The sequence below is a fragment of the Zingiber officinale genome, unplaced genomic scaffold, assembly GCF_018446385.1.
Source record: "Zingiber officinale cultivar Zhangliang unplaced genomic scaffold, Zo_v1.1 ctg63, whole genome shotgun sequence".
NCBI lineage: Eukaryota > Viridiplantae > Streptophyta > Magnoliopsida > Zingiberales > Zingiberaceae > Zingiber > Zingiber officinale.
This window is the reverse complement of record NW_024589960.1, coordinates 171094-195167: the sequence shown is the minus strand read 5'-3', so window position 1 is coordinate 195167 and position 24074 is coordinate 171094. Positions and strand designations below refer to the sequence as shown.

The 24074-nt window shown below is 36.6% G+C and overlaps 1 protein-coding gene across 11 annotated transcripts; it reads right to left on the bottom strand.

Annotated features, from left to right (window-relative positions):
* Nucleotides 1-5738: 5738 nt before the first annotated feature.
* On the bottom strand, nucleotides 5739-23333 carry LOC122037567. Of its 11 annotated transcripts, none has more exons than XM_042597086.1 (6): nucleotides 23145-23332; nucleotides 22495-22538; nucleotides 17560-17627; nucleotides 6644-6771; nucleotides 6071-6279; nucleotides 5739-5993 (listed from the first exon to the last, which is right to left on the bottom strand). In XM_042597086.1, exons 5-6 carry the CDS (start codon nucleotides 6248-6250, stop codon nucleotides 5892-5894), a joined length of 282 nt encoding a protein of 93 aa, XP_042453020.1. In that variant the 5' UTR covers nucleotides 6251-6279; nucleotides 6644-6771; nucleotides 17560-17627; nucleotides 22495-22538; nucleotides 23145-23332; the 3' UTR covers nucleotides 5739-5891. The 11 variants fall into 11 exon arrangements, with proteins under 11 accessions (XP_042453020.1, XP_042453019.1, XP_042453018.1 ...); XM_042597085.1 differs by having other exon boundaries at nucleotides 6644-6762; XM_042597084.1 differs by having other exon boundaries at nucleotides 6644-6732.
* Between the last annotated feature and the right edge of the window lie 741 nt (nucleotides 23334-24074).

Sequence of the window (24074 nt, the reverse complement as noted above, 5' to 3'; positions counted from 1 at the left end):
TTCATGCAAATCTCAAAAAGCTATGGGGAGAGAGGATCCCCCTACCATAACCCTCTAGCGCCTTGAAAATGGCCATATATACCACCATAAAGGGATAAGGAGAAACTGGTAGTAGTGATGTACTCCCGTATCCAATCAACATAAGGTGGGAACTGCAGTCCTGCTAGTGCCTTTAATAAAAAGTCCCAATGCACTGTATCAAATTCCTTCTGAAGGTCTACTTTCATGATGGTTCTGGGAGATATCCGCTTCCTTGTGTAGTTATGCATAAGTTCCTGTGCTAAATGTATATTATCCATGATGGTTCGCCCTTTAACAAATGCAGCTTGTGCTAGATGAAGAATGTGGCCCGCAACTTCAGCAAGTCGGGAGGCTAGTAGCTTCGAAATGATTTTGTAAAAAACCGTGCAACATGATATGAGTCAGAAATCCGCAAGTCTACTAGCCAGGGATACCTTTGGCACCAAGGATATAAGTGTATGATTTCATTGCTTGAGAAGTTTCCCATGTCTAAGGAACTCATGTACCACAGCCACCAAGTCTCCTTTGATAGTGTCCCAAGAGTGCTTGAAGAACTTCGATCCATACCCATCCGACCCCGGGCTTTTTGGTCTTCAATGCTAAATAAGGTTCTCTTGACGTCCTCTTCCGTAGGCATGAATATCAAAGTTGCTTACTATTCAGAATTCAAAGTTTTTCCAAATGTAAGGCACTTAGCTTGAAGTGGTGTCCTTGTGATGCTAGTGCCAAGAAGCCCCTTGTATGTATCCAAAAATTTAGTTACAATCTCATCCAAACTAGTAGTGGTACCCCCATCACTTTTCTCTAGCACTACTATTTCCCTCCTCCTATTAGTTCTTTTGACTAAGGCATGGAAGTATGTTGTATTCCGGTCCACTTCATGAAAATATCGACACTTAGCCTTTTGGACATAGAATAGAAACTTGGCTCGGCTTAGTTGGTCTGCATGCCTGCGTGTTGCTTGGTAATTCTCTTCAAAAGCTCCAATAGTATAGCCTAATTGTTACATTTGTTGAAGCTCCTCTTGTGCCCGCTGTGATCTTTCTTTGATGTGCTGGAAGTGGAGCTTGTTGAATTGTTTAAATGTGGCCTTCAACCTTTGCAACTTTTGTTTGAGCCGGAACTGCGTTGTACCTTCCCTCGGACTCGAACCTAGACTATTCCATTGCTCCTCTACCACACTATTATAGGTGTCATGGGCGGTCCACATGTTGAAATATTTTAAAGGCTTGTTGATGTGGTCCATGATGCCCATGAAGGTGACCAAACAGGGTGTATGATCAGAAATGTAATCGGGTGGGGGAAATTTAGGTATCCCTCTTGTGTCCTTCTCTAACCACTTCTTGTTGACCAAGCATCTGTCCAACTTACAAAAGACCTCATTATTGGTCCACGTGTATGTGCAACCCACATGATGAAGATCCTCTATTCCATTTTGCATGACACAATTTTGGAAATCTACGACTTGATAAGATGTGATTGGCATATCACCTCTTTTGTCCTCAACTGTTAAAGGTGAGTTAAAGTCCCCAAACAATATCCAAGGTGCATCCATGTCACAACCAAGCATATTGAGTCCCTTTCATAACCTCCTTCTTTTCCGGATGTTAAGCTGTCCATATACGAAGGTAAGAATAAAAAATTTCTGTGTAGCTAGACAAGTGATCCTCCCATGTATGTATTGTTCATGCCATTCCAATATGTCAAAGGTAATCTTGCCCGGATCCTAAAGGACCAGTATTCTGCTTCTTTGAGAGCCCTCCTCAATGTGATGTACCAATTCAAGATTCCGAAACCTTCTTAATTTCATCCCTTGGAACACTGCCTCTGTCAGTTTTGTCTCCAAGATGCCCATTATCGCTAATCTGTGCTTCAGAAAGAAGTTCTGTACTTCCCTCTGTTTGGAGGCATGGTTGAAGCCCCTCACATTCCATGATGCAATCTTCATGTGGAGGTAGACGTCCTGAGCCGCCTTGCCGCTTGATTTCTAGTTTGTAATCTATCATCCATACCATCCGCTGCACTACTTATCAAAAGGCCAACCTTTTTGTTTGTTGCAGTCTCTTGCTATTTGCCAAGCAAAAATCTATTTTTCCTCTGCTCAGTGTGCCCCTTTGCCCTCTGATGGGGAGCAGATTGTTGTTTGTTACTGCGTTGTTGCCTGCTATCCTTTCCCTTGGTGGAAGCATACTGTTGTTTGTCTGCAGTTTACTGAATTGTAGTTTCTGTGTGCTGTGTATGCAGATTTTGATGATATCCAGCTGCTGGTAATGCTGAAACCAACTCTATTTCCTACTCGGATACCACACTAACATGTACTTGGTTTGCATACATCTGTCTTTTTGTTGATTTGACTATAGTTTGCACTGCCCACTGTGTCTCTGGAGGTGTATCCATTTTTGTGCCAGTTTCTGTGCCACCAGAATTACTGCTGCCATAACTGGTATCCGGTGATTCCTGCCTTGGTGATGAGCAATCACTGTCTTCAACTCAAGTTTATGGTCGTCACTCAACCGTTGGTGGAGACACGCGTTTAACGTCGCCGCTCGACGATTTGGTGAAGACCCGAGTTTAAGGTCGTAGCTCGACCGTTGGTAGAGACACGCGTTTAATGTCTTCGCTTGACGATTTGGTGAAGACTCGAGTTTAAGGTCGCCACTTGACCGTTGGTGGAGACACGCGTTTAATGTCGTCGCTCGACAATTTGGTGAAGACTCGAGTTTAAGGTAGTCGCTCGACTATTGGTGGAGACACGCGTTTAACGTCGCCGCTCGACGATTTGGTGAAGACTCGAGTTTAAGGTCATCGCTCGACCGTTGGTGGAGACACACGTTTAACGTCGTCGTTCGAAGATTTGATGTGTCGTTCGGCATATAGTTTAGAAATATTTTATTTTGACCCTGCATTCAGAGAGGACATATAAAAATGTATAAATACACTTCTACACCACCTCTCATCCGACCCGATAGGGTTGGAGATGGTTTGCGCTCTATGGTCGTTCGAGTCGCCTTCCATGCCAATGGTCGTTCGAGTCCCCGATAGGGTCCAAGCGGCGTCCTGCTGGAGGGTTGCCCAAAAATATCTGGCCAGTACTATCTTCCTTGCCAATGATCGACCGCCCGGATGTCCTCCGCAGGATCCCTGATGCAGTTCTTGTAGTATGTAGTCGAAGTCTTCTGACCCGACGCCCTTGAGCAAAGGTCGGGAGAAGACTTTCTTATACAACTGATTCCTGATCAGAGTGAATCGCCCGACTCTTTTTCTGAATAACCAAGCTTCCTCCTGATCAGACGGGATAACTCCCGACCGCAAGAATTCTATCATTGCTGCCCTCCAATCGTTTAGGAAAGTGAGCCCTTCCATTTGATCGATGTGTGCCACCAAAGAGGGTTTCTCGATCGATTGTGCTATGACAATCGACGACAGTGAACTAGCCAACTTGGCCAATTCATCTGCAACCTGACTTTTCGATCGGGAGATTTTCTGTATGACGACCTCTTGAAAGTTGGACCTCAGTTTTTTAAAGGCCTTTGCATAGAGCTTGAGTCGGACGTTGCTTATCTCGAACGCTCCGGACAGCTGCTGAGCGATCAACTGAGAATCTGAATGGATCAAGACTTTGACTGCTCCGACGTGCCGAGCGGCTTGTAAGCCGGCTATTAACACCTCGTACTCGGCCTCGTTGTTGGTGGCCTTGTAGTCTAGCCGAATAGTCAACTGCATTCGATCTTTTTACAGGTAGAAGAGTAGTATGTCGATGTCGCTCCCCTGTCGAGTGGACGAATCATCCACGTATATCCTCCAAATGGCCTCTGGCTCTGGGCTCTATACCTCGGTGATGAAATCCGCCAAGTACTGTGCTTTGATGGCAGTTCGGGGTTGATACTGGATGTCGACTTGCTGAACTTCGTTGTCCATTTGATTAGCCTTTTGGACGCCTCAGAATTGAGAAGTACTCTCCCCAAGAGGCTGTTGGTTATCACGATTATAGAATGAGCGAGGAAGTACGGGCGAAACCTCCGAGAGGTGAGCACTAAAGCATAAGCCAACTTCTCAAGAATAGTATAGCGAGACTCAGCATCGTTTAATATGTGGCTTAAAAAGTACACTGGTTGTTCCTCGCGGCTTTGTCTAATTAATGTCAAACCGACTGCATGCTCTGTAGACGACAAGTAGATCCAGAGCGGCTCGTCAACACATGGCTTGGCTAGGACAGACAGGGAGTTGAGATATTCTTTGAGCTCTTCGAATGCTTTGTTGCACTCCTCGTCCCATTGAAATTTTTTCATCCGGCTAGTATTTTGAAGAATGGCAAGCTCCGATCGGATGACTTGGAGATGAATCTGGATAGTGTTGTGATTCGACCGACAATCGCTGAGCTTCCTTCAAGTTGCGGGGCGGGGGCATGTCTTCCAACGCTTTCACTTTGACTGGGTTTGCCTCGATGCCCCACTCGGGTTACGATGTAGCCGAGGAAGCACCCACTCTTTACACCGAACAGATACTTGTTTGGGTTCAGCTTTATCCCATAAGTCCTGAGTGTCCGGCAGGTCTCCTAAATATCCACACATAGGTCAGCCACTCGGAGGAATTTTATCAGGATATCATCTACGTATACCTCCAAGTTACGGTCGATTTGCCGGCGGAATACTTTGTTCATTAATCTTTGATAAGTGGCTCCAACATTCTTGAGTCTGAACGGCATGACTTTATAGCAGTACGTACCGTCGGTCGTAATGAAGCTGACCTTTTCTTGATCTTCGCGGGCGAGCCACACTTGATGATAACCCTGGTAGACATCTAGCATGTAGATCAGCTCACATCCCGTAGTGGAGTCCACCATCTGGTCGATCCGAGGTAGCGGGTAGGAGTCCTTCGGACATGCCTTGTTCAGGTCACGAAAGTCGATACAGACTCGCCACTTGTTGTCCAATTTGGAGACGAGGACAACATTGGCGAGCCAGCTTGGGAACTGAACTTCCCTCACGTGTCTGGCTTGCGACAGCTTTTCTACCTCCGCCCGGATAATCAAGTTCTGCTCGACGCTGAAAACCCTTTTGCGTTGCTTTACTAGACGAGCGTCCGATCGGACATGTAGCTCATGCTGAGCTACACTTGGAGAGATGTCGGGCAACTCATGTGTTGACCATGCAAACACGTCATGGTTCCGCTGGAGGCAAGCAACCAATTCTGTCTTCTGCTTAGCCTCTAAGTCGGCAACCACGGAAGTAGTGGCCTTCGCTCGGCAAGGATGGATCTGGACTTCCTCTTTTTCCTCGTACACAAGGGCAGGAAGTTTTTCAATAATAGTGTTTACCTCGAGTCGCGGATTCTTCCGAGCGGCTTTGGCATCGGTTTTGACCATCTCGATGTAATAACACCGAGCGGCAAACTGATTGCCCTTGACTTTTCCAACCCGGTCATCTATCAGGAACTTAATTTTCTGACAATAGATAGAGATTGCTGCCCTGAACTCGTTAAGGGTCAATCATCCTAGGATGATGTTGTAAGCTGAGAGGACGTCCACCACGATGAAGTTCATGATCCTGATTCTCCTAAGCGACTCATCTCCGAGTGAAATGGCTAATCTTATTTGATCGATCGACAAAACTTCATTACCAGTGAATTCATACAGCGGAGTCATCCGGATCACCTAAATTCAACACTTTCGTATCTAGAATTCTTCGACTCCACAAACAAAACCATATCAACAACAGTGAACGCAAAAGAAATAAGAAAACATTAAACGATAAGTGTTTGGACTCAGCATTCAAATATCATGGCCTGTAGCACGAAAGAAACAACAGTGTTTAAATTAAAGTCTTGCTATTTATTTGTTCAACATCAGTTGCAGTAGTACTTAGCTGCAACTAGGACGACTCCTGACTGACGATTGTCTGAAGAGGCAAAAGGCTGTCGGCTTCTTTAATTTCTTCGTTTCTCTGTGCGACTGCCCTCGACATTCCGAACATCTGAAACATGCAACAGAAGAAGCTCAGAGTACTATCAATCCAAAATACAAGTTGTGTGATGTGTTTTCTCCACTGACCTTTTTAATCGTCTTCTGAAAGCAATTCTTGTGCTCATCCATCGATGCGTGAATGAATTCATCAATATGATCTCTCAGATCCTCTAAAAAGTCAGCATCATCTGATTTCTTCTTTCTGCATGAAGTCATGGCTGGATCAACTGAACGTGGCTTTTCGGATGGTGATTTTTGTGTTTCCATTGCGAGATTTTAGCACGAATATAAAGTCACTACAAAATGATAATTTAGCCATTAGTGCAGATCATATAAATTAGACATAAAATTGATAAATTACCATTTTGCAAAACTTCACAATTTTGAAAATTATATTGCCAGCATTTAGAAAATAGGCACGATCAAAATCCAAATGGCAAGTTTTACTAATACTTATTTTTTACATGCTATTTTATGAATGGAACTTTAATTTTTACTTGTTAATCAGATTATGGTGTATGATATGCGTAAATTTTCTGTCTTTTTTTTTTTTTTTTTGCAAGTAGACTGTAATTTATTGGTTCCAGAAATACGATAAGGATAGACATTCAGGAAAATTTGTTTAAAGGAGAGAAGCATGCAGACAACGAAAACAATTACCAGAACAAAATGGAACAATACGTTTCAGTTGCTGAGTGTTGACTAATGCAGAAGATGTATGAAGCTCCTTGAATGTGTCGTTGAATAATCTGACAAAGCTTGTTCAAGCTCATTTAGTACTGCAGTGGCTAAATTAGAGCTTCTTATCTTACTATTCTAAACGAGCAGAACTTGAAAATTAATCATTTAAGTTGGTGGACAAATCTCTTATATTACTATCCACAAAGAAAATGGTAAACCAGCTTCTTTATAAGACAGTGAATACATTCATTCGAATAAACTAATATGTAAGCTCGTATATAACTCAAATAATCTCAGATGTATTGTTATAAATAGCCCTTTGAACTCACTATCAATATTATAAGCCTACAAGCTCGATGGACATATGCAAACCTCTGTACTAACATGTACGATTTCGATAGAGTATCAAAGTTGGGATTGTAAGGTCGGGTGCAAGCTTGATCGAGTTAAATTTCAAAATAAATCAAGAATAAGCTCAGCCTAAAGTGAAGCTCATTTCCTGAGTAAAAGACCCTCAACAAAGCTCAAGCCCAATGAATATAAATGACCCAAATTTGGGCTTGAATTGTATCAAATTTTAGCTCATGCTCAATTATCATTAGTCAAACTAAACCTTAGAAGTTTGAGTAAGGTCAATCGGTGCGCAATTAGCATCCCTAATGTCGAAATCAATGAAATTTATAAAAAAACTTATTGTAACTTGCAAACAATTGATGCAAAAATATTTAGTGGTTGCTAACTAACCTATCCACTCCACTTGATTATGTGGATAAAGGAGTAGTGTCTATTTTTTAGCAGTAAATGTAGTGTTACTTGGTCAAGATGTACTCACCACAATTAAAGTGAGTAGCCACTTTTGGAGAAAGTGGGTCCATGTAGTCCCCGCTTTCATCCTTTTACCTATAAATATATATATATACTTGAGCAGGAAACTGAACTGGTTTTGTCTCTTCTTTGCTACTTCATCTTATTTCAAATTGTATTATTCTTTTCCCATATATTTTTCATACCAACATTGTGGTATGAGAGCTAAGATGAGGTTGCTACTGACGAAAGTGGATCATGTGGAGCTGAAGTTGTACGCATAGCCAAAAATGGGAATAAGAGTATGCTGAATTTGTCTCAATATTTGGAGCCCATCTTCAATAATCAGAATTATATATATATATATATATATATATATATATATATAGTATATATCAAGATGAAGACCTTTATCTTTCAAGAGCTCTGGATCTTGTAGCGATGGGATATGTTGAAAGATAGAAGAAAAACAGAAATGAAGGACTTTTAAAAGAAGGATGTGAAGGCCTATTGTCGTATGTGGTAGAAGGTTCAATTTTCCTTAGGATTGCAGATGCCACAAAAAAAATAAAATAAAATTATAGAACAAGGTAACAGCGTGAAACTTCAAACTCTACATAAGAAATCATAGAATTTATGCATGGAGGTAAGGTTGGTTCTTGATTATTTTAAAGAGCATCTGTTGATAAGCGAGAGGTATGAAAAATTTGTCTATTTTACTTGGTTATTACTTGCTCATACTGGAAAGTAATGTTTCTTTGTTTTCACATTGTTTGGGCTGCAACTGAAAATTTTCCCTATGTACAAATTGTTTTACTAATCCATCCTTTTTTAGTTTACCATTTATACAGAAAAGTAATGTTTCTTTATTTTCACTTATAGAAGCATATTTTGCGAACTAAAGATTTTTCAATCAAAAGCATAATTTGTTGTTTCGTGTTCAGTGTTCTTGTTGCTGTCCGATTTTACTTTTTTTTTGTCCTATTTTTCCATTTTTTTCTGTTTTCCTTTTTTGTTTTTGTCAAGTTTTTCTATTGATGGTACAGTATTTTTCTATTGCTGCCTGCTAGTATAGTGTTAATTTTATTTTGTTTTTAATTTTTCAAGTTATTTCCTTGTTCAATTATCATGGAAGATAGTAGCGATACTTCAACATATATATCAAAAGATCTGACATGAAATTATTTTCAAAGAGTTAATCCGAATAATAAAAATGGTTTAATTTGTAACTTTTGTCAAAAAGTTACAAAAGGAGTATCTATCGTGCAAAACAACATCTTGTTGGGAGTTTCGAAATACTACAACTTGTAAAAAATGCCCGCCTCATGTACGTGAAGAAATAAAAAATTTCATGGAGAAAAAGACGGAGAAAAGTAATCTTTCTAAACTTGGGACATTGGACTTTGAGGATGTAGACCCTCTTGGTGATGATATTAATATGGATGATATTGGAGCTAAAGTTGTGTTGCCTATAAGTACAAGTACAAGTTCTGGATCAGTGAATATGCAAAAAAAGGCCAAGTCAAATAGGTCTGATATGTATTTTGCTCCTAATGTTGAAAGTAGAGGCAAACTACAATAAATGAGGCATACAAAAAGAATTGAGGGAAAAAACTTGTATGGTCATAACTAAGTGGATGTATGATACGGCAATTCCTTTTAATGTCATTAACTATTCAAGCTTGAAAAGGATGTTGGACTTGGTTGGCTTTTATGGTGTACTAATAAAAAAGACCTAGTTATCATAAGATGCGGGTTCCTTTTCTAAAAAAAACTGTTGATAGTGTGACAAATGATTACATTAAGTCGTGCAAAACAGAATGCGCCAAGTATGGTTGTAGTTTGATGGCAGATGGTGGACAAACAAAAGGCAGAGGACATTGATTAATTTTTTAGCGAATTCTCCTAAATGTTCAATTTTCATCGAATCGGTTGATGCTTCAAATTATGCAAAGACTGGAGAGAAAATATTTCAGTTGCTTGATCGATTTGTGGAGCGTGTAGGAGAAGCAAATATTGTTCAAGTTGTTATGGATAGTGCAAGTAACAATGTACTTGCTGGTAAGAATCTATTTAATTCTTTTTTATCAATATGTTTTTTCTTATTTATGTTAAACTTATCTAGTTTTCTAACTTTTTTTGTAGGAAAATTATTAGAAGCAAAAAGGCCACACCTATATTGGACTCCTTGTGCTGTTCACTACGTTGACTTGATCTTAGAAGATATTGGGATATTGCCTGATTTTAAAACAAAAGAAGACAATAAGTGTGAATGCTTACATTTATGTTTGCCTAGGCATGGTAAAAATGTTGAGGCAATACACAAGACAAAAAGAGCTTTGTCGGGCGGGTGTCACAAGATTTGCTATTTCTTTTCTCACTCTTGAAAGGATGCACCTACACAAGTAAAATTTAAGAAAAACATTCATTTCAAAGGATTGGACAGAGAGTAACTGGACAAAAGAAGCGGCGGGGAAGAAGGTAACTAAAATCATCATAACATTTAGATTTTGGAGCAGTGTTGTGCATATTTTAAAGGTATATGGCCCTTTAGTCCGTGTTCTGAGACTAGTTGATGGTGAAAGAAAACCTGGAATGGGTTATATTTATGAGGCTATGGATACGACAAAAGAAACAATTATGAATGTCTTTAAAGAGAAAGAAGAGAAATACAAAGAAGTGTTTGAGATCATTGATAAAAGATGGAAATGTCAACTTCATCGGCCTCTACTTGCTGCAGGACATTATTTGAATCCAGAATATCTTTATTCATACACAGATTCAAATATCTATGGAGAAGCGGTGAATGGTTTGTTTGAAACTATGGAGAGATTGGTTTCAAGCGCTATTGAGCAAGATAAAATCACTACTCAGCTCTCTATATATCGAAATGCAAAAGGGCTATTTGAGAGGAATGTGACAATTAGACATAGAAGAGCATTATCTCCAACAGAATGGAGGGAATGCTACAAAGCAAATACCCCAGAATTGCAAAAGTTTGCTATTAAAGTGCTTAGCCTCACTTGTAGTGCTTCCGGCTGTGAGCGCAATTGGAGTGTATTTGAGCAGTTATGTAATAAATATAAATGTATAATACTATTAGTATGTTACTTTTAAAAGTAGAAAATATTCTTTGCTATTTTATTATACTTATTGTGATTTTTGACATTTTGTAGATTCACAGCAAAAAAAAAAAATAGGCTATCTCAGCAGTGTTTAAATGATTTGGTATTTGAGAAATACAATCGTGCCTTAAAACTTCGGTATGATGCACGTGATAAGATTGACCTCATCTATTTGACAGATGTTAATGATAGTAATGAATGGTTAATGGATAAAATGGATGGAGAAAGTGATAATGAAGAAGATGAGTTGATTTTTGAAGGTGATGACTTGACATGGGATGCCGTTGCTAGGGCTAGTGGAGATAAAGAGCCTGCATATTGTACTAGAGGAAAAAACATTACATCCATGACCTCTACTTCACATGCTAGGCCTACACAAGTCGAGAAGGGAAATACATCTTCCTCTATGAGACACTCATCTCTAAGACTTAGAGATGAAGACGAAGAAGAAATTGAATTTGAAGAAGATGAAGATAGAGAAGAAGAAGAAGAAGAATACAATGAGGATGATCTTGAGCTTGATGATTAATTTGACTTATTACTCTTATTTTGATGAACTTTGTTAGTTTAGATTAGAAAGTTGAAACTTGAAAGTTTGAAACTTTTATTAATTGTATCATGGTGTTGTTTTGCTTGTCATATTTTGTGTTTTATGGCTAGTGATTTGATATTTGTGTGTGCGGAATATTAATAGTTATGATATTTAACATATTATATGAGTGTGTCAGTAGTTTAGTAAATAACCTCATGTTCAAGAGGCGCACACCTCGGGGGCACCTCGCGCCACGAGCGCACCTCGCGCCTCGGGCTCTAGGAGCCCTTTGCGTCTCGGTGCGCCTCACGCCTCTAACAACACAGTCTAACATAAATAATCTCATATCTCTAGAACCAAAATTCCACGAAATAAAGGTTATACTTGTTCTTTATTAATTTACTTGAGAAGTTGCATGCTTTTTACAAACATTGGGCCAAGCCCTCTCAAAATTTTCAATTATAGGAATTATATTGATGAAATTATTTATGATATCGGTCCACTTAATTTTTTTCTCATAATAATTCAAGTTATCCTTTGTAAGTTTCATCAATAAATTTTGATATGGTATAATATTACTGTTTTACAACAATCAAAAGGAAATTATTGATCAAATAGTTTTATCAACTTGATAAGATTTCATCTTCTCTACTGCTTAGAATCTAAAAAACATACGTAATGAAAAAGAATGGATAAAATGTATAAATCTAAAAAAAGATGGATGCAATCAACATAACTCAGCTCTGGTTGTAGTTTTACAAAACATACGTAATGAAATAAAAAATCATATGAATAATAAAATTGAATACTGGAACATTATGTTATACTGATAAGGGAAGCAAATAAGAAAACTTAAATAGGTATTTAAGTAGAAATTAAGTTCGAATAAAAGGGATCAAGCAAACTAATTGAGTAATCTAAATCATTTTCTATTTAATCATGCATGAAGGTAAATCAACAGGATAAAGCAAGAAAACTCCACCTAAATCGAAGGTTCTAAGCGCGTGCACTACCGTGTAGCCTCGGTGGCGCAACGGCGGCGAGACGACGACGGCGCTGGAAATCACGATATGAAGAGGCGACAGCGGCGGCTACAGCGTGGGCGACGGCAGTGGCAACTACAACAGTGGGCGGCGACGACGAATGATTTGAAGGTGAGAAAAGGTAATATTTTGAAAGATTTTAGGGTTTGGGTTGGGTTGAATAAGAGAAAGACGAAGAAAACAGCCGAACACGTCGTGGAAGAGGGTTGCTGCCTTTTAGACGCGCTTTTGCGAAAAAGTCCAACAACTTTCAAAAATTACAACTAAACACTTTTTTTAGAATAAAATTCCTCCACTGACATAGCAACAAGCGTATGGGAAAACCAAGTCAGGTGTCGAAAAATCAAGTGATGTGCATATAGAAAACTTTGTCTATAGTTGGCTTAGCACGAAGAAGTTAAAATAGGATTTATGTGGCTAAAAGGTAATTCGTTTCCTCCAGTATTTCTATTAATATGTTTCTAGATTAATATTAATACAGATGAAAGGCATGAAGGGAGGTATGATTGAATACGTCAAGTTTTGATCCCAAACATATTCGATACGTGGAATTTTGATTTCAAGAATTTATATGATAACACCTCATATTTTAATTATTCGCATCGTCCTGAGAGAGGACAAGGTAAAAAGGATTTATGATTGCATTTGATGATGGTGTGTGTAAAATTAAGTGCAGAAAATCTTATAAAGTGTGGTGTCGATCAATGGAGCTCAAAGAAATTAAAAACACAGACACACACACAACTTTGTTTTGTCATCTTATAAAGTAGAGTATTATTGCTTAAAATTAAGGAACGACGACTTACAAATCTCGAAAGTAGATGGAGAGCAGAAATGCACCTAAAAGATGGTCCAACGCAGATGATGAAGATGAGCCTGCGAAGAGAACAAGGAACAAACAAAAAGAAAGATTTCCCGGATCGGCCTAAATTTATATCAGCGGCAACGACGAAGGCTTTTCTTGAGGAACAAGGCAAAGGGCAAAAGCCAGGGTTTTGGATGGAAAATAGTATCGTGTTATCCGCAGGGACCACTTTGAGATTTATTTTTATATTTTTGTTACCGGGTTAAGTTTTTTATTTAATAGATTCATTGTTAAATTTAATATTGGATAAATCGACACAAAATTTTTAACGTTAATAATATAATGACAATACAAAATTCTTTACTTTATTTTATATATATATATATATATATATATATATAATTCTTATTGGTGAGGTTCGAATTTAATCCAAAGTTGTTATGTGTGCCTTTTTTTATTACTAATTAAAGGATTGAGGATTTATTGGACATTGTATTCCTAACCAAGTACCACTGCCTGAATGGAGTTTTTTCTGGGGGTTTTTTTTTTGCCCTATAAATTTTTTTTTAAAAAAAGGAGAGAGATTAAAAACTAGGTTCGAAATTTCAAACCCAGCTTTTTAATTTCCATTGACACGTCAGTAAAGAGAAACCGAAGGAGCTAAACTCTCAAAAGCTCTATTGGAGATGTCGTTTGACCAGAGTGGCCATCACATCGCGATCTGAGTCCTCCTTTGTATTGTTGCTCCCCTCGTGTCTTCCTTCGTCTACGATAACGGCAGCAGGGAACGGAGGAACAAGGAGGCTTCTGATCTTCGCTCCAGGTACGTTTTCCCTCTCCTCGTGCTGTTATGTAAGGTTGGCTTTTCTGATATGGTTGGATTTTGTCGCGCAAAGCTCTGGGTTATCTGATTTAAGGGGCTTTGGACCTTCATTATGGTTTCTTGCTCCTTTTTTTTTCAACTTCCTTGATTGTTAATTTGTTTTCCTTCTCGTGTTATTTTTCCTATCTCGCTTATAGAGATGTAAATATACCATGTCTCAAGGTGATTCATGCTATTCTTTGCCTGCAATTTTGAGAAGATTTGGTGTTTTCGTTCATTCGAAGGAAATTTTAACTTGTTCTTTGCAGGATTATGATAAGATTTCTTGATTGTTTTAGTAGTTTTTTTTTCATTTGAAAAAAAAAAAATTTAGTATATGTTATTCCCCTTTATTTGAAAAAAAAAACTAATCGGATGGACCTTGTTGTCTACTAGATATAATTTGTTTGGATTGTGGCATTTTTATCTGCGCTGAAATCTTAATTGTTTTTCAAGAAGGAAAAAAGGATCTGGAAGTTGATCGACAACACTACCATCTTGTTCTAATTGATGCGATCGGATGTTTTGATTTGGTCTTAAGGTTCCTATTTGTACCCGTGGATAGGCATTGCAAGGTTGAGGGATCCCCCGACGACGGTCGCCATGTTGAGGCAGGTATCCAATAGGAACCAGAGGGGAAAAGGGAGTCATAAGATGAAGACTGTTCTTCACATGTGTCTTTTGATTGCCATCTGCGTCTGGTTGCTCTGTCGAATGAATCACTCCCATGACAAGAAGGAAACATTTGAAGAGAGGAGGGAGAAGGGTGACGAGAGGTGGTTCAACATTAGAAGATTTGGGAGGGAGGATCTGCCTCACATAGCTGAAGTAGTGGACAGGGGTGAGAACAAGGGTGTCGATGAGGTGAAAAAAGATTCTATTGCAGTAGGACATGGAATTAGGCAGGAAGAAGTCATGGATGAAGGTGGATCTGATGTGGAACTTGAGGATGAAGAAGAAGCTGGCCTTGAAGAAGAAAAGGAGGATCAATCAAAGGAATGGGATGGGATTGATGACCATGAACACAATGAGGCAGTTCATAAGGCTCGTGAAATAAGTTTCAAAGGAGACGATTTGTCCAGTGAAGTAGTCCATACCATTCAAGAAGTGGACCATAAAGAAGCATCTCAGGCAGCACAAGAAAGAAGTTTTAAGGCCGATGATGCTTCTAGTGCTGTAGCTCATGTGGTCCAAGCGATTGAATTTGAACCTGAATTTGAAAATGAAGCAATGAAGAACCTTGACAGAAATAAGTCAGATGATAAGAAGAGGAAAGGAGAGACTGGAGACGTGCCTGAAGGAAACCAAAGATATGAATCTAAAAATGGAGCAGTGGAGAAACTTGGTGAGAATGATCCCCATGGTAAGGAGAACAAAGAGGAGGCTCAGCATGTGCTAAAAGAAAAGCTAGATTCTGAATCTGAACGCCGAGCAAAAAAGAACATTGACAAAAATGAATCAGATGTTAGAAAGGAAGAAAATTCATTTGCCTCCATGCTACAAGACAATACCAGAGGGAACAATTCAAGTATTAATCACCAAGGAAGTTTGACTGCAAATAATGCTACATTTGCCAGTAGATCTGAAACTCCAATCCTAGACAAGATGTCTCTCCAAGATATGACTGTAGTTGAATCCAAAAATGAAGGTCAACAACCTGATATGAGAATTTCAAGCGACGTCCACAATCAAACCAGCAAAGAGACACAATTGTCAACAGATGCAGGCGAATTGCTAGCAAATTCCTCATATTTTTTGAATCATAAGATCTATTTTCAGAAGAACTCTACTACTGTATACATAGAGTTGGTTGAATCTCCAGTTAACCTGATAATGAAACCGGATCCAGCAAATTCCACAGTTTCTCAAAATCAAACAACTATTGTTCATGAAGAAATGAATAAAACAAAGATGCAATCTCAAGGCAAGGAAAAGCCTAAGTTGAAGAATGAACTGACGGAGCAGAAGATTGAGGCAGTATCCATACCATTGGAATCAAAGGAGCCCCACAACAATTCATCATCTGGAAATGGTAACGGAGAAGTTGTTCAATTGGAAAAGACTTGTAGATAGTAAATGTGTGTGTGAGCGGAAAAATATTTTTTCCATTTTTTATTTATTAATAAATATATTTTTTTTATTATTATCTCTTTCATCTCTCTCTCCTTCCCTCTTACCGAGGAGAGAGAAAGAAGATACGGGCCAGGAGAGAGAGGTGGTCTGACTCATCCTAAACGTTATTATTATTATTATTATTAAAATTATTTATTATATTATTTTTATTAGTTTTATTATTTTATTATATTCTCTTCCCTTCTCTCTCTACCTAGGAAGGGGAATATATGTCAGAAATAAAGAGGATGATAGACCTTATTATTATTAAATTATTAATTTTATTACTATTTTATTATTTTATTATTATTATTTATAATAATAATATTATTATTATTATTATTATTATTATTTATATTATTATTATTAATATTACTATTATCTCGGACATTTTCTCTCTCTAAGAGTATGAAAAGAAAATTAAATGAAATAATAATTGCGAGAGAAGTTGGATGTTTATATCCCCTTCTGTCTTCACGAGGAAAGAGAATGTCAATGAAAATGAGAAAGAGAATACGACCTGCCTTTATTAACTTATTATTATTATCATCATTTACTTATTATTATTATTAATTCTATTATATTATTATTATTAATTTTATTATTTTATTATTATCTCTCACAACCTCTCTCTCTCCCTCTCTGTTGATGAGGAGCATGAAGATGCGCAGACAAGGGGAGAGAGGTGGCCTGCACCATCTTATTATTATTATTATTATTATTATTATTAATTCTTTTATTTTATTATTATAACTATAAATTTAGGACACTATATGCTAAAGTCAAATACAAGAAAATGAAATCATAATGTAATACAATAGAAATTGAATAACCAATTACTACTTCCAGTGACAAGTTTAAATAATATACCACTTCCACAAAAGGCGTCATCCATTTCAATCAGATATGACTATATGCTTTAGTGTGATGAAAAATAAAATAAAATAAATGAAAAAATATATCAAGACTTTTTCACACATTGTAGCTAGTAGTTAGTCATTCCACTGCTCTTCATCTAAAGAAATCTCTGCCAATAAAATATGGTTGAGATGCGTAGATTTTCTGGTTAGGAAATTATTATGTACAGATTTGTGAATAAAAACAAAGATGACATATATATCAGTAAGAAGATGTAATTGATTCTCTAGATCTTCGAGTCTATCCATGGAATCTCAAAGCATATGTGATTCTTTGTTAATGTACAAGTATCCAACACGTGCATTAACATGGAAGAACAAAAAGGAAATCAAGGATTCTGAGTATACGGATGCACATAGAAAAGATTCAATATTTGAACACCGAGATAAAGCAAACACCATTGACACTTTTTACTGAAATTTATCTATCCTATGTGTAAATGCCAAGAAAATTGATATTAATGCAACTGCAAGAATATTTGCATATTATTGCAATCGTTACCACATTTGTAGTTGCTTCAAATAGGCGAATGCAAGTGCAAAGGCTCCTTAACTTACACAGTCCAGTTATCAAAATAAGAATATGAATCTTTTTTATCAAATATTAGAATCACATATACCTGTAAAGACTTGAAACAAGCAGACATGTAAGAAACCAAACACTGAACCATTGTGCAAAGTCATCAGAAGAATACCTCCAGTTTGAGCAGCATGCAGCATCAAATTCCTTTTGCAAACGCTCAAATATTATCTTATCAGAGTCCTTGTGAGAAATAAGAAAATCATCACTAAACAATAGCAAAATGGTTATGAAAAAAAATAAGAAAAGTTATATTGTAATTATCGACTGAATGAAACTTTAGAGGTGGGTTTTGTGTAGATTTGAAATTTGGTTCAATTTTCTGCAATTGATGGTTGATATATGAGAACAAAAATTTTTAAAAAAAAAACAAAGCCTGACACTATTAGAGAAATAAGATTAAGACAAGGAACTACTTCATTAGTTAAGGTTACAATGTGGCATACAGATCATTAACCTAAAAAAGTGTTCACCGCAAAGTGTACAATTTGAATCAGAGTATGGTGTAAAACTACAAAGTACATATCTACAGTTCTATAACCACTAATTCTGACCTCAAAAAAAAAAACTCAACACCTAAGTAATTAAGTTTAGTGTACCTTAATAGTGGAGTATCAGCAGAGTATGCTTATAAATTATTATTTAACACTTGCCAACAAATATACAATATGGGTGTGGATCCAAGTACCCAACAAAGCTGTTTCTAGAATTTTTACATGGCCAATACAGGAATGTAGGATGTCCACTCAAAGTGCAAATGTCATACACAGATAAGAAGGGGAAAAGATGAATAGTAAATAACATAATTAATAAATGCACCCAATAGTCTATATAGCATAGCAATACTAAAATTCGGTTGGAAGATTAGAAAATGATTGTTCAGGCATGTCTGTATCAATAAGCTACACAAAATGAATCAGAGAGCCTTTACCTCTTCAAGAAAGATGGATAAGCAAGATGAGAATTTCCATTAAATTAATATTGGAGCAAAGGTGTAACCGCCACCTTAGGGGCCCCTACAGGGCGCACCCACACTTTCTGGAAAGGGAAAAATCACAGTGGACATTTGCCCTAGCACAGCGACCCCTTTGCATGGAGGAGGTCAAGCACGCTGCGAGGCATTTTGCACCCGTTGAGCATTGACATCAAGACCTATTGGAGTAACTACGCCAACCCGTGGGGGCTCCATTGAATTAATATTGAATTCTGGATAAGTGGAAAATAATGATGGTTATGTCTTATCATTAATGTATTTCCATGACTCAATTTCTAGTCACTTGCAACACAAAAGAAAAACCATACAAGCAAGGAGGACAAAAAGTGGCACAATTTGCAGTAAAAACCTAGAAAAGAGAAGAGAGTACAGCAAACAAGTGGTTATCTGATCAATTCAAGCAATCAAAGATTCAACAGATATAGCCACAGTGCATACATAATGAGCTCCCCTCATCGTGTTAATTGACTTATCATAAAGATTAGTAAAAATTTGAGACCACCATAAACTTTCTCATTTTTTAATAGATAAATATATCCACAACAACTCAAAAAGAAAAGACCAAACTAAGTGTTTGTACTCGCTGGTTAGAAAAGGCAATTTCAATCAATGGTGCTCTTCTTTATAAACCAACTAATTATTATCATAATGAATAAACAAAACAAATAATTGTCAAAATCAAATCGTGATCAATTATTGATTGTCAAAACAAATATTAGATTAAAAAAAACTAGCAACCTGCATTAGTTATTGAAACTATTGAACTATATTACACTAAAGAAGCATTGGTAAAAATATTAAAACAAGGAAAAATAAAAACTAAAAGAGAGTCAAGTTATCCAAGTTTTTCTTTTTCCATGTTATAATATTTTTATCAATAGAAGTTTTCTTATTTTGTTTTAAGAGTACCAATGCTTCTTTAGAGTAATTTAGTTTCTACTTCTCATGATCTCATCTATGCGATGCGGGATTGCCACATGGCTAGGTGAGGCGGGGAATGTGGATTCTCTATGCAAATTCATTCTTACAAGTGGCGCTCATTGTTAATTTGACCACTCTAGTTTACTAGGATAGATTTTAAATTTTTCTTATGCTTTATGTATTACATAAAAGCTGATTCCTGAAACACAGATGCACAATTTTATAAGTAGATATCATTTCATTGGATTGATAGACAATAATACAGTATGATCCAATTGTTTTTGACATATGAAATGATTAAGTCTTTTTATTATCATTAATGTTGGCACACTTTTACTATGATAGAAAGTTAAACTCATTCTCAGATTAGGATATGATGAACATGGGCCATAACGTACATAACATTGAATATTTTACTTGTGAACGATGAGTCACTTCTAGATAATGACTATGGCAATAGACCTTAAACCTATGAGATGGTTCCAGGACAATTAGTAGTTATATCAATTTCTCTCCTTGACCACACATTGGCTACATGTGTGCACGTGATGTCATTCGCTATTGTATTTGTGTGGGACATTGCATGTCAAACCATCCTCATTCGATGATAGTTATAGTTGTTAGCAATTGTAGATGGTTTCAGGGCAATTAGTAGTTATATCAATTTCTCTCCTTAACCACACATTGGATCAATGTGTGCACGTGATGTCATTCACAACTGTATTTGTGTTGGACATTGCATGTCAATCCATGCTCATTCGATGATAGTTATAATTGTTAGCATTTGTATGTGATATTGCAGTGTTATATTTATTATTATGTGAGATGTATATATAGTTTAGAACTAGAATTCAAACCATTGTGCAATTTTTAATTAAAATTTTCAGGTTCTTACACAGTAGATTTTAACCCATGTGATATGTAAACAACTCTATATATTAAAATAATATTTTAAAATAGTTAGATGGAAGTTGGCATCTGAAACTACTATTAGTTAAAATTTCAAAATATGAAAATCTTTAGAAGTTTTTAAGATATATATGTATATAGGTGTCATATCTATATTTGCTCTTAATTATCTCATTAAAAATTATGCCATGCAAAAATATTTAACTGCAAAATCAAATACTTCATCATTTTTTAAATTTTTAATTCACCTAAACAATAAACATTAAAGATTAAACCAATTCAAATGCTCTTCATGCTGAATTAATTATTATTTCTAATATTTATTGATTTTTTCCAACATTTATTATCAATAGTTTATGCAAATTATTTATTTCAATATGTTGCAACCAAATTGCTATTTGATTTTAACATTTAAATAGATGTTCAGTCTAGTGGGTATAGATTTTGCATGCATCCGTCTAAATTTTTTTCATGTTAAAGTTGCACTTTATCATTTTTTTTATCTCACCCTTGTTGACTCCCCTGCTTTATCATTCTTTTATTGTTGTTTTTTGCTTAGCAGTTGCCTAAGAGATTGTCACATTGTCATTGTTGGAACCATGCCATAAGGGCCAGGAAGGAGAATATTTAGGATAGAAGTATTACTATACAATTTTATTTAGAGTAAGATATAATTATTAACTAAAGAATCCAAGAGATGCTCCTTTCGATTTGCTTACATAGTGCAAGGAAAAATATTTGTTGTTTTGACTGTAACACAATTTTGATAAATACTAATGGTTTGTGATGCTTTAATATGAAAAAGTATCAAATTGTTGTTATTTTCATTCTTAAGGTATTATTTATACATTCTCAGCGCACAGAGTTTAATGAAGGCATGCAAAATATATAGCCAATCCAAAATAGTTGGGACACATACAGCTTACTGAAGATGATGATGAACCAATCTAGGATTATCCATTTCCAAGCGTATTAAAACTTTTTAAAGATCATGAGTTGTTTAGGATGTAGATGATATCTATTCCTTGATAGTTTGTCTAGAAACTTAACCAAATATTGGGGTTATATGTCTATGAAAATCATGATATTTTGGTTCATTGAAAGCATTATGATTGCTTCATAATATTTTATCAATACAATTTAGTGTGAATAACATCATCATATTAGGGACCAATTTTAAAACTCAGTCACTAATAATATAGTAGAAAATTAAAAATAAAACAAAATTCCCATGTTCGAGCATTATCTAATAACAACCCATCATTATCTAATAACTTCATTCAATCGTTAATTAAAATTTGATTAGTTACAAATTCCCATGTTTCTGGGAGAGTTAATACTATTGATAACCAACCCCTTATATTATGTCATCTAAATTTTGAGCCAAAGTAAATTCATAAAGAATTTTCACAAAACAATTTAAGATCTTTATATGAACATTTTCTTTTTCATATTTCTAATTACTTTCTTAATCCATTATATCCACTCACTTTCTAAATTCACAGTCAACTTTTTTCCAACTGCCATATATATACAAGTAATCCTTTGAGGCTTATAATCTGTTGTAATTAACAGTTTAATAAATTAATTAATCTAGCAAACCAAACGCATCCTAATTAAATCACTCTTTTACTTTAGTTTGTTAAAGAGTTAACAAAATTCTTAAATTTAACAAATAACTCATAACAAAATGCCTCTATACTCAATGGAAAAGACCATTGATGGAAACACAAGAAAACACAAATTCATAAGTTTTGCTTTTCTACTTCCTTTTAGACAATCTTTTTGCATTATTTTCCCCCTTAATTGCTCTTCTAATTCGATAGCTCGCAAGCATCAAGATGGACCCTGATATAGGACGTATTTTACTCATTCTATTTGGAATACTAGGTAATTAATTAAATACGAATCATCCACTTAATCTTGGTTTTCAATATTTTCTTTATTTCTTTTATCATGGATTTCTTTTAAATGCTCCCTATTATTACGGGCAACATCACCTCTTTCTTGGTTTATCTTTCCCCAATGTAAGTACACACCAAATTTTCTCAACTAATTAATTAATTAGTTAATTATGACAATTATATAAGTTAATCACTAATTAATGACTGCAGCCCTACTTTTATCAAAATCTACTGCACCAAATCAGCATGAGGAGTCCAGTCGTTGCCTTGAAAAGAAGGAAAGTCATTTATAAATAGATAGAAGAAAACCTGAAAAACTTACAAAAACGTTTCTTCCGGAGTATTTGGATCCTCTACATAAGGAACCTGTAAAAACAATGAACTGTCAAAATCAAAACAAAAAAAAAAAAATCAGCATACTCGCAACAAAATAGCAGGGCCAGGCCGTGCAGGGCCACGTGCGGCCCATTGCACACCAGAACGTGCAGGGTAACGGCCCATCGCACAAAGGAACGGGCAAGGACCGCACCCCATAGGGCTACGAAGACCAGGCCGCCAGATCTCCCCGGCTGCACCAGGCTGCACACGGCAGATCCAGTGGCCCGCCGGATCTGCACGACCACATAGGGCTGCGCAGGCCACACATCCGGCGGCTGGGCCGCTGGATCTGCTCGGCTGGACCAAGCTGCGAAAGGTAGACCGCCGGATCTGCCCTCTAGCACGCCGGAGCTGTGCAGGCTACAGATCCGGCGGCTGGGCCGCCGGATCTGCCCGGCTGGACCAGGCTGCGCGCCGGATCTGCCCTCTAGCAGACACCGGAGCGAGAGATCTGGCCTCTAGGTCATAGATCCGGCGGCCCAGCCGTCGGATCTACAATCACCGGAGAGAGAAAGAGAAATACCCTTCCCACCCAACCTTCCTTCGCACCCCGCCGGATCTACAACCACCGGAGAGAGAGAGAAAGAGAAATACCCTTGGCACCCAACCTTCCTTCGCACCCGAGCCGCCGGATCTTCAACCACCGGAGAGAGACCCTTCGCACCGGCCTTCCTTCGGACACGGCAACAAAACCCTTGCCACCCAGCCTACCTTCGCACACGGCAACCCTAAACATAGGATTATTCGCGGTCGTCGCGGAATTCGTGGCAACATTGCAACGGATACATTTAGCAACGAAAATTCGTGAACTTAACAATTTTATTATTAATTTTGTGATGAATTTATCTAATTTTGTTATTGATTTTTGATTATTTACTAATTTTATTATAGATTTATAATGAATTTTTTTCGTGGTTAAATGGATTTTTTTATGAATTTTTTTGTTATGGATTTTTTTTTATTATTTTCTTATTTTTCATTATTGCTCTATGAAATAATTTAGATGAAAGAAAAATTCTTAATCACAATGTTAATCCTCATGTTCACAACACTTTGGTTCCACTTATTTGCTTCAACTCCTTCATGCAAATATCATTACCTAATTATTCCTCAGATTTTTTTAGGTACAAAAAGTCTAAAAATAAGTATATTTTCTCTTAAATTCAGCATTTTAAATTAGAATCGAGTATATTTTCTATTAAAATTTGCCCTCATATTTTTTAGATTCAAAAAGTTTAAAAATTGATATAATTCCGATTAAATTCAGCACTTTAAATTAGAGTCGAGTATATTTTCAATCAAATTGAGCACGACTTTCTAATTGCCCCTCAGATTTTTTAGGTATAAAAAATATAAAAATGAGTATAATTACTCTTAAATTTAACACTTTAAATTAGAATCGAGTATATCAAAATTGCCCCTCATATTTTTTAAGTACAAAGAGTCTAAAAATGAGTATAATTCCTATTAAATTCAGCACTTTAAACTAGAATCTAGTATATTTTCTATCAAATTGAGTACGAC